Source organism: Medicago truncatula, chromosome 5, assembly GCF_003473485.1.
Source record: "Medicago truncatula cultivar Jemalong A17 chromosome 5, MtrunA17r5.0-ANR, whole genome shotgun sequence".
Taxonomy (NCBI): domain Eukaryota; kingdom Viridiplantae; phylum Streptophyta; class Magnoliopsida; order Fabales; family Fabaceae; genus Medicago; species Medicago truncatula.
The window spans coordinates 14,980,679-14,996,530 of record NC_053046.1 but is presented as its reverse complement, the minus strand read 5'-3'; the positions used below and the strand labels follow the sequence as shown (position 1 = coordinate 14,996,530).

The following is a 15,852-nucleotide window of genomic DNA, read 5'->3' as shown; positions in this document are numbered from 1 at the left end:
ATAAAATGCTTAATTTATTTGTAATAAAAAAATGTGAAACTTGCGTTTCTCAATCAAAATTTATCCATCAAACTTTTGTCTAGACAGCACACTCAATATATATACTAATTATTATTAAGAATATATTTCATACACATTATATTGACACTAATTAAATGGGAAACGTTAAATAATTTAAGATAGTTATTTTCATCATGAATTTTATTCTTTAATAGTCCGAACATCTCCCATGAAAAATTGAAAACATATGGTTAATCAACAAAATATATAATAAAACAACTAAAAATGACTTAGTACATTGAACAAATAGTTAAAACATTAACACCTAGCGTTAAAAATAAACTAACAAAGATTCTTGTTTAAGAATTCGAGTATAGTAATTGAAGCAAAACTCAAAAAATAACTCATTATCAGTGGGGGACCCTTGTTGACTTCACAAGTCAAGGCAAAACATTTTACTACCATATATACCTACCAATCCTTATTGTTAATCCTTGATACTACCACATTTCATTTCTCAGACATACAAACAAACCTATACTTTCATTTTGCGATCGACTTACAAGTTACAACTTAGAATATGGCTGAAGCTGTGCTTGAACTTGCCCTTGACAATTTGACCTCACTCATTCAGAAAAATATCGGCCTATTTCTTGGTTTTGAACAAGACTTTAAAAATCTTTCAAGTTTGATTACTACAATCAAGGCAACACTTGAAGATGCTGAGGAGAAACAATTCACCGACAAAGCTGTCAAGGTTTGGTTGCTTAAGCTTAAAGATGCTGCTTACGTCCTCGATGATATCTTGGATGAGTGTGCCACCAATGCACGGGAGTTGGAGTACAGAGGATCCATGGGTGGACTACATGGTAAGCTACAAAGCTCTTGCGTATCATCTCTTCATCCAAAACAAGTTGCTTTTCGTTACAAAATTGCTAAGAAAATGAAGAGCATACGAGAGAGGTTGGATGAAATAGCTGAAGAAAAGACCAAGTTTCATTTGACTGAGATAGTCAGAGAAAAGAGAAGCGGAGTCCTTGACTGGTGCCAAACCACCTCAATCATTTCTCAACCTCAAGTCTATGGAAGAGATGAAGATAAGGATAAAATTGTAGATTTTTTGGTTAGGGAAGCTTCTGGTCTTGAGGATTTGTGTGTCTGTCCAATTGTGGGTCTAGGCGGACTTGGGAAAACAACACTTGCCCAACTTATCTTCAATCATGAAAGGGTGGTCCAACACTGAGTCCAGAATGTGGGTGTGTGTTTCAGAAGATTTTAGTTTGAAGCGAATGACTAAAGCAATCATCGAAGCGGAAACTAAGAACTCATGTGAAGATTTGGATCTAGAACCACTACAAAGAAGACTTCAACATCTACTACAAGGAAAAAGATTTTTGCTTGTATTGGATGACGTTTGGGACGATAAACAAGAGAATTGGCAGAGATTGAGATCTGTATTGGCTTGTGGAGGAAAGGGTGCTTCAATTTTGGTCACTACTCGTCTTGCAAAGGTAGCAGAAATCATGGGAACAATACCTCCACATGATATATCGAAGTTATCCGACGAGGATTGTTGGGAATTGTTTAAACAAAGAGCTTTTGGATCAAATGAGGAACGGACAAAGCTTGCGGTCATAGTAAAGGAGATATTAAAGAAGTGTGGGGGAGCGCCTCTTGCTGCAATAGCACTAGGAAGTCTCTTGCGCTTTAAAACAGAGGAAAAAGAGTGGCACTATGTGAAGGAAAGCAAACTATGGAGTTTACAAGATGAAGATTATGCCATGCCTGCGTTGAGATTAAGTTACTTGAATTTGCCGCTTAAACTGAGACAATGTTTTGCCTTCTGTGCACTATTTCCCAAAGATGCAATAATAAGGAAGCAGTTTCTAATTGAGCTTTGGATGGCTAATGGCTTTATTTCGTCCAATAAAATATTGGACGAAGAAGATATCGACAATGATGTGTGGAATGAATTATATTGTAGATCATTTTTTCAAGATATTGAGACAGATGTATTTGGCAAAATTACAAGTTTCAAGATGCACGATCTTGTTCACGATCTTGCTCAATCAATTTCAGATGAGGTGTGTTGCATTACAAGAAATGATGACATGCCTAGTACATTTGAAAGAATCCGCCATCTCTCATTTGGAAATCGAACTTCAACTAAAGTAGATTCAATCTTGATGTATAACGTCAAATTATTGAGGACCTACACTAGCTTATATTGTCACGAGTATCACCTCGATGTATTAAAATTTCATTCTTTACGGGTACTTAAGTTGACATGTGTTACAAGATTTCCATCTTCATTCAGTCATTTGAAGTTTTTAAGGTACTTGGATCTTTCTGTCGGTGAATTTGAAACTCTTCCGGCATCTCTATGTAAGTTGTGGAATTTACAAATTTTGAAATTACACTATTGTAGAAACCTCCGAATATTGCCTAATAATTTGATACACTTGAAAGCTCTACAACATCTATATTTGTTTGGCTGCTTCAGATTATCAAGTTTACCTCCCAATATAGGGAACTTGACTTCCCTGAGGACTTTGAGCATGTATGTAGTTGGCAAGGGAAACCTTTTGGCAGAATTAGGACAGTTAAATTTCAAAGTAAATGAGTTTCACATCAAACACCTTGAGAGAGTGAAAAATGTAGAAGATGCTAAAGAAGCCAACATGTTGAGTAAGCACGTGAACAATTTGCGGTTGTCATGGGATGAAGAGTCCCAATTGCAGGAAAATGTGAAGCAGATACTTGAAGTGCTTCAACCTTATTCCCAACAACTTCAAGAATTGTGGGTGGAAGGATATACAGGTTTCCATTTCCCAGAATGGATGTCTAGTTCTTCTTTAATACATTTACGGTCTATGTATCTCAAAAGTTGCAAAAGCTGTTTACATCTCCCACAGTTGGGGAAACTACCTTCTCTTAAGGAATTGACGATTTGGAGCTGCTCAAAAATAGAAGGTTTGGGTGAGGACTTACAACACGTGACTTCCCTTCAATCGTTATCATTGTTGTGTCTTCCAAACTTGACATCCTTACCTGACTCTTTAGGAAAACTTTGTTCACTTCAAAAACTAGGAATTCGGGATTGTCCGAAGTTGATTTGTCTTCCGACGAGCATTCAAAGCCTTTCTGCTCTTAAGAGTTTGAGTATTTGTGGTTGTCCTGAGTTGGAGAAACGGTGTAAAAGGGAAACAGGCGAGGATTGGCCAAAAATATCTCACATTCAAAATCTTCATGGTATGTTTTGGATCTCTCACCTTTCTTAATACATTTTGACACTTTTATATTTATCGCTCATCCTCATCTTAACGATGTTCCTTTTCTTCCTCTATCATAATAGTATTCTCTTGAAGATTGGTCAAGTGTTTTATTGATTCTGGGTTGCCTATATAGTTAATTTGTTCAGATCTAAAGGAAGGTAAAGTGCTTGCTGCTTTTTTTATTTCTTCAGTCATTGGTCATATCATAGCACTGTATGTTTTAAAAATTCGGTATTTTAAATTCATCGGCTGAATACTACAAAAAAATTGGGGCTATAACCATTTGTGTTGCTTTAAAAGATATGTGATAAATAACTTGAGAAGATATGTTTTAAATAGTAAATACCAATTTTATTGATTTCAAATTGTCCTTGTTGACATGCAGTTTAATGTGCACTTGAATGTATAGTTTCTTGAAGGGTGAATGCCAATAACGAGTCCTCTGTACTTCGGCTGGGGTTAAGACAGCCCTTTGAGCACCAACATAACCATGTGAGTACAAATTTTGTTCCCATCATCAAAACTCTATAATGGTTATTTTATGATGTTCTGCTTTAAATTTTCCATCTTGGTACTTGATCATCTTGTTGGCATATGTTTATCCATCCCCCATAATTACTCATGATTTTATCTCTAATGTGGAAAACAAATAAGATTTGATGAGTTAAATAATTTTCCAAGACTTGGGACTTTCTGAGATAATTTTTTTGAACTGATTTGTAAAAAATGGATTTGAGAAATTCAAATTCAAAATTATCATGCAAGTACTTTAGAAAAATAATTTTAAAAAACACCCAAATTTTATAAAAACAACATAAAAGTCTGTGTGTTTATGCTTAATGAATAACTCCATAGTTTATGTGCTAATTGACTGAAACCCTTACGATCTTCATCCTTCTTAGGTACGCCTCTGCAAGCAGTTCTACTGGCCATCATTCCTTCAACCACCTCTTGATTTGCAAGTGAAACCACAAATTAAATCTGTGTGAGGAAAAAATCATGAGAAATCTTGGAATATTGTGAACCTGTTACAACAATTCATTCCGTCTTTGACAAGGGTCAGAAAATCCACTGGAACAACAATTCATATGCCAGCTATAACTCATGTGATAACAGACTCTACTGGTAAGGAAGATCAGCCATGGAAAGGGAACATGGAATTTGCAGCAATGAAAGACTGTTTCTCCCCAAGCTTCTGTAGCTGACACAAAGCGAATTGTAAAATCTGCGGCAGCCAGATGATACAGGACCCTATTTGATTTTCCTAATTTCTTCATTAGGAAACATGATTCCTTTGGGTCCATCACTGGTATAAGATTTGATGGAGCTTCTCTGTGAGGGAGACATGAAAGTCTTTAGCAAAAGAAATCAGAGAATTTTTCAGAAGATTGGCGAATTAAAGCTCATGATGGTGCCTAGTCTATTCTTTCAAGTGATTAAGTTGAGAAACCTTTTGATAGTGAATTGAAGTTTTCTTTATTTATACCTTTTCTGTTTCATTTGTGAATTGAAGTTGAGACATGATGCGTGTAAGGTTAATGTGAAACAATGGAACAGCAGGAATGATGCATGTGTTCCATCCAAAGCTTATGTGTGCACAATCTGGTAACATTTCCAATATAAAAATATTGAAATTTAGGGCAACATCCAATTCTTTCCGCAGGAGGACGAAATCAGGACAAAACTGAAAATACTGTGGCAGAACAACCAAGGAAGCATAGTCTAATTCCAAGGATTAACAAAACCCATCACATCTATTAACAGAAATTATTTTAAAGCAAGAATCAATACATAATGTCTAGTCGCAGAATTCATTACCATGAACCATTCTTTGATTTTCCAATTGACAAGAGATTATTTAGTCTTTTCAGCACTTAAAACTTTAAATGGCAGCATCTCCATGATTGTGATAGTAAAACGGCCTTTCATAAAATAACCAACTATAGCACAGGTAGTAAATATTTAGATTTTTTAACTTTTAATTAGTTGGGAGTTCATCCTTAACCATCGATTACAGACAAACATCTCTTAGAAAATGTCAACCCTTTAAATAGATCTTACTTATTTTGAGAGGTTAGTTTTGGATTAGTTTAACACAACTTACTTTAACAAAAAATTAAGAAAACTATATTGTTGCAGGTTAGTTTTGGATTTCTCATCCACTCTACATTTTATCCTCTCTATTTACCATATTGTTCACCTTCAATTATTATGGCTTTTTACGATCATTAATCATTTTTTGTTCCATTTCGCAAACTACTGCAACATGGAGTATTCAAGTTTTTCATGTTGTGTGATACATTTAAACTTTTCGTAAACCTTGCTTCTCTGAAGATATTGAGCACACCAAACTCAAGCTGCTCTCAACTGAAATCATTAAACTTGATGATCTCCAAGAAATGTATATTAGATGTTGTGACAAGATCAAGATATTAGAAATTATGTGGTGCCTTATGTTCCATTACCATCTCATAATGGTCGAAACCAACCACTTCTGACCTGTTTCATTATTTTCATAAAGGTGCTCTTTCATATCACTGAACTAAGGTTGGTGTTTGCCCATGTCTTCTCTCTTTCGCATCATTGAACCTAAGTGTTTACATTTGTAACTTTATTTTTTTAAGGAAACAAACTTAACTCATTTCATTCATCATTAGGGGGTTAATACAAAGAGGAACATAATCGCCGCTCGAGCGAAAGAATTGGCCGCTCGAGTGAGGCTGTGAGCAACCATATTAGCTTCCCTCCGAATAAACTTTACCTCAAAGTTACAATGCAAATTTAAAAGACATCTAATACTGTTCACAATAAAATTAAACTCAGATTGGCCTTCATTTCTGCCATATATTGCAGCAACAAGAACTTGGGAATCACCAAGAAAAGTCATGCTAGAAATACCCATTTGTTGCACCCATTTCATAGATTTCATTGAATTGAAATCATTTCAACATAGCAACATCTTCACCTTCATGGATTGGCAGCTCAGGGCTGAACCACCCTGTCATTGCCCTCACAAAAATTCCTCCTTCTTCGCGGATACATGCACCATAACCAGTTCGATTACACCTTGTCAAAAAACTGGTGCAATCATTACAAATCATATCGTTTCTGCTCACTGTTTCGTGATTGCTCTGCTGCACATTCTAAACTGATAAACATTGCTCTGCAAGCACCATCTGAGCCGCAACGACAATCTGATGCGCTGATGACGCCTTCTGAGTTCACACATTTTCGCGTTATCTATGCCAACTACTTCATATTAGCGACAAAACCTTACTAACCACGTCCTCTGTCTCTCGCGCACAAACATCCTGCAACACTTCTCCTTCTGTGCGAAACACCTAAAACAATCCTCAATCACTTGAGACAGACCCGTCATTTCCCAACAATCAGCGCTTTTTTGACATACAAACAGAATGTGCCAATTGGATTTCTCAGTCTCTGCGCAAAGGGGACATTGCAGCAGACATAGAACATGACGTGTGCTTAGCTTATCCCAAGTCGGTAGACAACCTCTACAAATTCTCCAAATTCCTCACCTTTGGCGAAACTTTTGCTCGCTACACACCACCCCAATCACCTGGAACCTTGTGTCTTTCCGTCTTTGTCGACATGCACATAGCACAATGATACCCTCTGCCTTCACAAAAATTACTCCTTCGTCGCGGATACATGCACCTAACCAGTTCGATTATACCTTGTCAAAAAATTGGCATCAACATTACAAGTCACCGTGCACTGCATTACCAGACGCCCTATTGTTTCTGCTCACTGTTTCGCAATTGCTTTGCTACACATTCTGAACTGATAACCATTCGCAAGCATCATCTGAGCTGCAACGAGAATTTGATGCGCTGATGACGCCTTCTGATTCCACGCATTTTTCACATTTGATTCTCGTTGCAGCTCAGATGATGCTTGCGAAATGGTTATCAGTTCAGAATGTGTAGCAGAACAATCGCGAAACGTGTAACAGAGCTGCAACGCCTCCTACTGTACCGAAATGCTCAAAACAATCCTGAATCACTTGTGACAGACCCGTCATTTCCCAACAATCAACGCTTCTTGACATACAATCAGAATGTGCCAATCGGATTTCTCAGACCTTTCATTGTATTGTATTGTATTGAGAAAAACTACATTAATTTTGGTTTTTTGAAACACATTAATTTTGGTTTTTTGAAAATACTTACAAGTTTTAAATTTTTTTATCATATTGACTTTTTTATATAGGGACATAAAAACTTGTATATCTAGCAAAATCACGAAGTTCAATTTATAAGTGTGCTTTTAATTACGTTACTAAACTAAAATTTTCAACAACCAATTTTGTCAAAATTAACTGTATTGTTTTTTACGGAAAAATTTAATTGTATTCAGAATAGATGCAAAACGGTAAATAAAACTAGTGAGAGGTCCACTTAAACAATGATATAATGTAAACAATAATAGTTACAAAAACGAAAGAAAATTCTTTCATCACAATTTAGAAGTCAATTTTGTGAAAGTGAAAAAATACTATAATACATGCTCCAAAAAGAAAAGTTATAACAACCATCATGTTTGAATGGTACTAAGTACCAACATTAATACGTAATACATTGATCAAAAACTTGTAGTAAATTTAAACGGTAACATCTAATGTCAAACTCAAGGATTGCGTTTACTATTGAGTGAATTTAACGTTCAGTATCATACTTCAACAAGGAGGAAGATTTTTTGTAAGGAACATGTTAGATTTTTCATGGTATATAATATACTAGTACTAAATATTTAAGCATGACCATCAAAAGGAATAGCGTACCAAAATTTCTTGATCTTGCCTTTAAATTATGCTCAATGTTCAATTTGTTTACACACCAGAGTGACTGAAAATTTGGCAAAACCGAAGAAACAAATAATTTTCTGATCATCAGCTTCTCACTAAAATAAAATCCTACTATTTAAAAGAAATCATTATAATTTCTGTACTTGATTTCAACTTCCCCTATTGGAGATTCATTACGGCAAACGTTTTTGATTGTATATACTCAGTACTTGTGGATATAACTGATTCGAGACCGCATATTATGATGATCATAGAAAGAATCACCGTAATCCAAAGGCTTGATAACTACAGACTCCTTCTCATCCTGTTCCTGCACTGCACCAAATACTATCTCATTGGTTTCCTCATGACTTTGCTCATAGTAAGTGTGAGCAACCGATGAATGATACTGATTACGATAATTATGTTTTTGCTGCTGCTGAAGATCTCCGTCCCATCCGTTATACAGATGTTTTTGTTGTGGTTGCTGTTGTTGTTGTCTTTGTTGCGGCTGCTGCTGAAGATCTCCGTCCCATCCGTTATACAGATGTTTTTGTTGTGGTTGCTGTTGTTGTTGCTGCGGCTGCTGATGAAGATCTCCTTCCCATCCATTGTACACATGTTTTTGTTGTTGCTGCTGCTGATGCTGAAGATCTCCTTCCCATCCATTATAGAGCGCCCGACCTTGCCACAACTGTTGCATTTTTTCGGTGTCTTTAATCATGAAAGGATATGTTTTCTTAGGGGTTGGAGTTCTCGGGTCAATAGAAGGGGGCTCATCTTCATTTGTAATTACAAAACTTTCTTGCACGGGCCAAGCATTTATTTGCCTTTCAGGTTGATGGAATAAAGGCTGGCTTTGAAATTCATAGCTTTGTGGTTTTTTCCTGAAACCCATTATTTCCACTACTGAGGCCCCAGCATTGGTAAGAAGCTTCCCAATGGATGCAAAGAGACCTTCTTCTTGCTTATAAGATTCGTCTTCTGATGGAATCAAAGGCGGTCTGACAGATTTCAATGGCTTTTGATATGGACTCGGTGAAAAGTCAGACATTGCTGAGCTCTCAGCCTACAAAAGCATGAGATGAATTATTAGTTGAAGTTTTCTCATGTACTCTGATATTGATTTTATGAACATTAAATTATGCTAGCTTTAGAGAACAAAGGATATGTTTACATACGATTATCATTACTATGGCATGTTTTGAGATTTTATAGTTTTCCATGTCATGCAGCTACAATGAGAAGTAAGAAGTAACATTCCTTTTTTCTCAAGAAATCTGGATATTTACTGCATATAAACTTATTGAAGTTCTATCAATCATATTTTGTTTTTGGATAGCCAACTATCTATCCGATTTATTTAGGACTATTCTATGAAGCACCGTCATGGGCACAAACACTGGACACAGACACAAACACACTGGTATGGTTTTTAAAAAGAGAAAGAAATTGAATGTAACCAAATGTGTCCGTGTTGTATCGGACACCAGACACACCATTGATCTGAGGTGTCAGTGCTATATAGACTATATTTATCTTATTTAATATAACACATCAGAAAGCAGAGAACTAGACAAGCACTCACAAGAGTCATATCCTGAGACGCAACAATTGTACTTAGACGACGCTGCAGCAATGCCAGCATATAACCAAAGAAGCCAGCTCCGAGAAGCATTGCAATTCCTGCAGATTGAAGGCATACACTTTTAATATGTAACTAATAAAAACTCTAGAGATAGACTCTGAATAGATTTATTTTATTTACCGAGTGGAAATCCACTTTCGTATTGATAAGCACAGTCATCAAAGCGCAGCTGAATCTCCCTGATGGCTTGATTCCCCCTGTCGATGACAAGTAGAGAACAACTACTTCCAACATAAACCACATCAAAGTCATTAGAAAATTTAGCCTCTTCACTTGGTCCATCGACATGGCCCCCTCCACGGCTTAATTTTCCTCCAGCAATTGTTGTAACCCCTGAAAACAAACATCTTAATTCCTTTTCCATAAAAGAGAAAACAGATATCTTAATTCAATAAAAAGTTCCATCTCCAACTCTGATGTTCAAAGTAGAACAATGTTTTGATACAATGTAATATGTGCTTATAGCATAAGTGCTTATATATGAAGTTATTTCTATAATAAAAGATAGAATATAATCAAACTGTTTTCATGAGCTATAAGTTGTTTTCATAAGTTATACTGGAAAGCTTATGGAAATAAGCTGAAAACAGCTTATGGACATGTCGTACGTTGCTTCAATAAGTTAGCCTAAACAATCTTACAAATGCTTATGTCAATAGATAAACTCGAATAAAAATAAGTCAATCCAAACAAACCCTTGAATATAAGTTTGGCCTAAAGCAACATTTACAGGATTTATAAGTTTCCTTGAATTTCTACAAGACAGTTGTGTTCTAGTTTAGGAATCCTATACATATATACACAAATGAAAAAAAAACGTCTCTAGAGGAGAAGATAACCAAAGTATAACAAAATGCTAACCTGAATCGCTAATTTTCCTAATTGCCATATTCATAATATCTGCAACATAGATATTTCCTCGGTCATCAACAGTAATCCCCTTTGGGTGGTTCATCCTAGCCTCTCTTAATTTTCCATCAACATGTCCAGAATATCCTTCCGCAGATCCTGCCACAAGTTTTGGCCTGCTATCTGTACATTTGCAATGTACATGTTATTTTTGAAGTGAAGAAAGTGCACACATACCAATGGTTTCAAGTGAGGCAGAGAAATCACATTAAGATGCCATAGATGCAAGGAGTTCCAAATGCATGCATAACAGTTAAGTAATAATAAGCTCATAAGCTACAACTAGAGTGACAAAATATCATGCATTGTACACATCACACTGAAACTAGTGATAATGATATAACCAAACTCTTTGACGTCATATTGCTTCAATTCATTGTTTCCGATTCTACAGTCCAAAGGGGAGAGAGAATAGGGAACAAGAAATGACCCTTGTCATTCATGGTTTCTTGTTGTAAGTCTACAACGCAAAAAACCACAAAAAATGTATAATAGTTGCAGCAGTTACAAACAAAATCAAATATAGCTCATAATTTCAAAAGTTAAAGTAAGTCAATTCCATTTCCACACATTACTTTATGCTACACAATGAATGGATCAACAAGTCAACAAGGTAGTTAATAATATTTCAAATCAGGCCAAAAGAAACTGAATAACATAACAAATAACAATTCTCTACAATTACAACAAAACCAAACTTATAATCACCGAAAGATTATTCTGATTTCATAACAACAATTATTATTACTGCAAAAAATGTTGCTAGTAGGAGCAACGAGTGACATCATAGGTGAAGTTATCACATTGGCACACTTACACAAAGAAAGTGAAGACGAAATCTTATAAATGTTACTATTCTCCGAATCTAGAATCAGAAGCTCCCCATTAGACAACACCTCAACTGCATAAGGCTCAATTCCAAGCTTGCTTCCATCAAACACAGTTTCCACATTGTATCCACTCTCAAACTTCATCATTGACTTCCCAGCAATCGCTGCCATTCAACATTCCAATTCCACATCACAACCAAAACAAAACAAAAATAATAGAAAAACATTAAAAAAAAGTGAAGATATCACTGTGATCTATGTAGCATCAACACTTCATATTAAAGTTATATTTGGTGTCTGACAAGACACTGATACATGTGACTACATTCAATCACTTTCATTTTCTTAAGTTAAAAAATTGTGTCAATGTAGTCTCTGGGTGTATGTGTCATTTGTGATCTATGTAGCACCAACACTTTAGATTAAAGCCATATTGTATCTGGTGTCTGACAAGACACCTCAGACACCAGATACTTCTAATTATACATTCAATCACTTTTGTGTGTTAGTATCAATCTCGTGTCCGGTGTTTGTGTCAGGGCTTTGAAGATTGAGAATTTGAGATAGATCTATACCTTTTTTGGTGGTTGGTTTAAGTGAGAACACCCATTTGGTGAAAGCAGGTACAGCATTTGAGAGAAACCCATTAACAATCTCTGAAAAAAGCAACAAAATTTAAGTATAAAAAAGAAAAAAGTTTGATAAATGAAAAATTGGGTATGTGAATGAGTGAATGACTTACTTGCAGGTGAAATTGATGAGAATAATGGTGGTGCAGCTGAGACATTTGTAAGTAGAAGTAGAAGAAGAAAAGTCAATGCAAAATGAAGCTTACCCATTTGATCCTAAGCATTCAAAATGGGATTATGGAGCTGAAAGGAGTGTGGTGTGTGGTAGTGTGTGTGAAAGGAGAAAGGTGGAAAAGGGAAGAAAAAATGCAAGAGGGAGTTGTGGGCCAGGTTAGTATGAGAGAGAATCTTTAACCGCCATTAGTATCTTTAAATAGATTTCCTTTGTATTGGATTGGATGTGCTTATGTATGCTAGTAATTGTTTACTTTATTGTGTTACTTATAATGAAAAGATTAATTTCAACAAAGTCTTCTTAACGGTGCTTTCGGAAACTTGCAATTATTCTTTTAAAAGGTCAAGTGTAATAATTTTTTATGTATTAAATATATAAATTTTCATACAAAATTTACTATTTAAAGTGCTTAGAGCATCTACAATGGTGAGATCTTCATCATTTAAGACCTAGTGCCTAATAGATACTTCCATTGTGAGAAAAAAATTTGGGGATCTTCTAAGATATCGGTATCTAACTTAAGACCCATCTTTAAGTGTTTCCCACACAAATTTTTATTAAAATAATATGTTAGTGGTGGAATTTAAATGATTAAGAGTTAGTGGTGGGACTCATTTAGACTTTTTGTTAGAAGATCTCCATTAGAGTGACCGAGTACCTATTAGGTACTGTTATTATAAAATAAAAAGTGATGTGTATAAGTGGGACCCGCTTAAGACCTTTAATTTGAGGGTCTCCATTGTGGATGCTCTTAAAGAGTGTTCTGCGACACTCGTTAACATTTCTCATTTGAATAACATAGTATATAATTAAACTATGGGTCATGTTAACCGGTTTCTTCGTGACACTGATTAAGGAAACAAAAAAAAATTAAATTAAAAAAATACACTTTGTTGACTTTTTCCAACGCAGTACATACTATATTTGCTTCTTAATCCGTGCTTCAGGAACACGGGTTCACATTTTCTTTAAACTGTTTTGAAATTTTGATACATTAAGGTGTATCGTTGTGATTATTCGCTATATGTTCACGAATCAAAATGACTATACGAGTTTTTTTTTATCCTAAAGGTAAAATTAATTCTACTAAAATTTATTCAAACATATCAAAATCAATTATATATCTCAAAATCAGTTTTGACATTTCTAAAACCGAAATCTAGAATTGTATGTATGTACATAAATGTCATATGAACACATTTATTGTGGACAAATACAGGTCATTAAAGACATTTTGATAATTTCGCAGAGAGTTTTTGATTTTTTAACATGTTTGATTGTTATTTAGCAATTGCAACTTAAAACTAAAATTTCTATTTTAGAATTGATTATTAGACTCAAATTTATTGTTTAACTTGAATAAAAAATCACTTAATTCTCACTCACAGTCAAACAACCGCAGTTTCAATATAAGTCATTTTTATTTAAACCTCTTTTTTTTTTACTTACATTATTGCCGTCTTCATAATTGAGCGGCTTTGCGGTCCATATATACTAACATGCAGCAGCACTAACATGTGTGAAAATGATTTATTATTTTTGTTGGGTGGGATCTCTACCCTAGGGTAATGAAAGGCTAGTGTTGTGATTAATTTGTTGAACCATAGTGCTTAATATTTTATATAGTAAAGTAGATTTTACTATCAAAATTTTCTCTCCTTTTTTTGAGTAGACATAATCAGCGTTTGATGTGTGCAACGCATTGCCTTTCAAAAGGCCATATAGTCACAATCCATGACTCATGTGATGATTATTTTCAAGACCAATCTATACCAATAAAATCGGCTACTACTATATTTATTCATCAGAGCAAGCTGGCAATTATTCTATACCACGTGAAGATATGAGACTATTTGCCTTCAAGTGGTGTATACATTTTTCAACATTAAATTGAACATTATATGCAATATGCACCGTAGCATGTATATAAATAAATAATCACAACAAAAGAATAAAATAAACAGTGACAATGCAATGCAATTTTCTATTCTCCTTTGTGGGGGAAACAACAAAACAGATTATTTTCGAGAAAATACAGTGACAATGCAACTAGCTAGAAGACAAAAAAAGAACAAAATAACTTAAGTTTATATGTTTTATGCATGTTAGCTGCAGTGACCCAAACCCAATGGTGCATTCCAAATAAGAGTATTTATTTCCTCATTGTAAGTAGCCACAAACACAATGGTGTATTCCAAATAAATTCATTCAACAACTCTAACTACTAAATTTGATATTCATTTTTTACCGAATAAAAAAAAAACTGGTATTCATTTGATTCTAAAAAAACATTTTTTTTTTGACAAAAGATTCTAAAAAAACATGATCTTCATATTTTTGAATTTTTTATTGATTTTTCAAAAATCCAAATTAGTCACTCCTCAATTGCTAACCAATCTGTCAAAAAAAGTTGCAATGCAACGCACATTCAAATCTCAAGGGATTCTTTTTACATAATGGAATTATGGAAGTCACATTTATTTTCATTTGTGATTTTCCACCTTGTTTTTCTTTAATTATAGATAAATTAGTGAAGTGTTATAAATTGATTAAATTTCAAGTCAAAAAAAATATTGAAGTTATTTTGCTTTAATAGTTACTTATGATAAATTATTTAGATGATATGTAAAAGGGATAAATATATTTTTAGTCTCTAAAAAATTACAAATTTTTAAGTTTAGTCCCTACAAAAAAATTTATTCACTTTTAGTCCCTATTTACATTTTATAGAGACTATTTTGAAGGACTAAAAATATCCATTTTTTGTAAAAAGTTTTCAAAATCGAGACTATTATTACAAACTACAATATTTTAACCATTAAAATTTTACAGGGACTAAACATAAAAACTCATGATTTTGTAGGGCATAAAAACATATTTAACCCTATATAAAATACACAATCCCTAGCCAGAACTTTTGCCGGGAACAACAGATAAATATCCTCTCTATTTTCTAAAATAAATGTCAATATTCATTTCTATAGTTTTGATGTATAAATATCTAACTAATAAGATATATTTTAAAAACATATATATTTATATCATGTATTTACTACAAAACTACGGTAATAGATATTACTTCGTATCATTTATTTTATAAAATAGAGAAAATCTTAGCTCGGAAAAATAATAGACGATGTTGATGCAAGAAAGGAGACCGACATCACTCTATATTTATGATTTTAGTGTGAAGTAAATTCATAATTGAAAGTATTTTCCCACATGGATCTTTCACAAAGAAATTAGGTATTAAATGAGGGGTTAAGAAATTGAGTCATGAATTGTGTTGTAGGGACTAGGGACCTTTATCAAATTACAAATCCAAACAAAACTATTGGACACCAATGGTGGCTTCTTAGACCTAGAAATAATGCTCTGATATTTTGATTGTTTTGCAGTAACAGCATTACCAAGTTGTATATGTATTGAACACATCAAATTCTTCTCCAAAACTAGCCAACCAACTAGTAAAAGTTTTGTCATTCATAAGTGTGTACTAAACCCATCCAATCCAACCTACAACCTCATATTCAACTTCCATCCTCGTAACCATCCATAGCGAGTGGTCCAACCACCAAA

General features: G+C 34.3%; 1 protein-coding gene and 1 pseudogene across 2 annotated transcripts; one reads left to right on the top strand and one right to left on the bottom strand.

Annotated features, from left to right (window-relative positions):
* The first annotated feature begins 442 nt into the window (after positions 1 to 442).
* LOC11426446 (disease resistance protein RGA2-like) lies at positions 443 to 4,999 on the top strand (annotated as a pseudogene).
* Positions 5,000 to 8,071: 3,072 nt separating this feature from the next.
* On the bottom strand, positions 8,072 to 12,464 carry LOC11416686 (uncharacterized). 2 transcript variants are annotated; one of them, XM_039834615.1, is made up of 8 exons: positions 12,212 to 12,464; positions 12,045 to 12,125; positions 11,457 to 11,633; positions 10,592 to 10,762; positions 9,851 to 10,063; positions 9,671 to 9,768; positions 8,737 to 9,151; positions 8,072 to 8,679 (listed from the first exon to the last, which is right to left on the bottom strand). In XM_039834615.1, exons 1-8 carry the CDS (start codon positions 12,306 to 12,308, stop codon positions 8,306 to 8,308), a joined length of 1,626 nt encoding a protein of 541 aa, XP_039690549.1. In that variant the 5' UTR covers positions 12,309 to 12,464; the 3' UTR covers positions 8,072 to 8,305. The 2 variants fall into 2 exon arrangements, with proteins under 2 accessions (XP_039690549.1, XP_003613269.2); XM_003613221.4 differs by having other exon boundaries at positions 8,072 to 9,151.
* Between the last annotated feature and the right edge of the window lie 3,388 nt (positions 12,465 to 15,852).

Coding starts and splice junctions, on each gene's coding strand:
- LOC11416686 (XM_003613221.4), bottom strand. CDS start 12,308: ATGGGTAAGCTTCATTTTGCATTGACTTTTCTTCTTCTACTTCTACTT. Junction 10,763..11,456: donor TTCGTCTTCACTTTCTTTGT/GTAAGTGTGCCA, acceptor GCAAATGTACAG/ATAGCAGGCCAAAACTTGTG. Junction 9,152..9,670: donor CGTCTCAGGATATGACTCTT/GTGAGTGCTTGT, acceptor ATGCTTTTGTAG/GCTGAGAGCTCAGCAATGTC.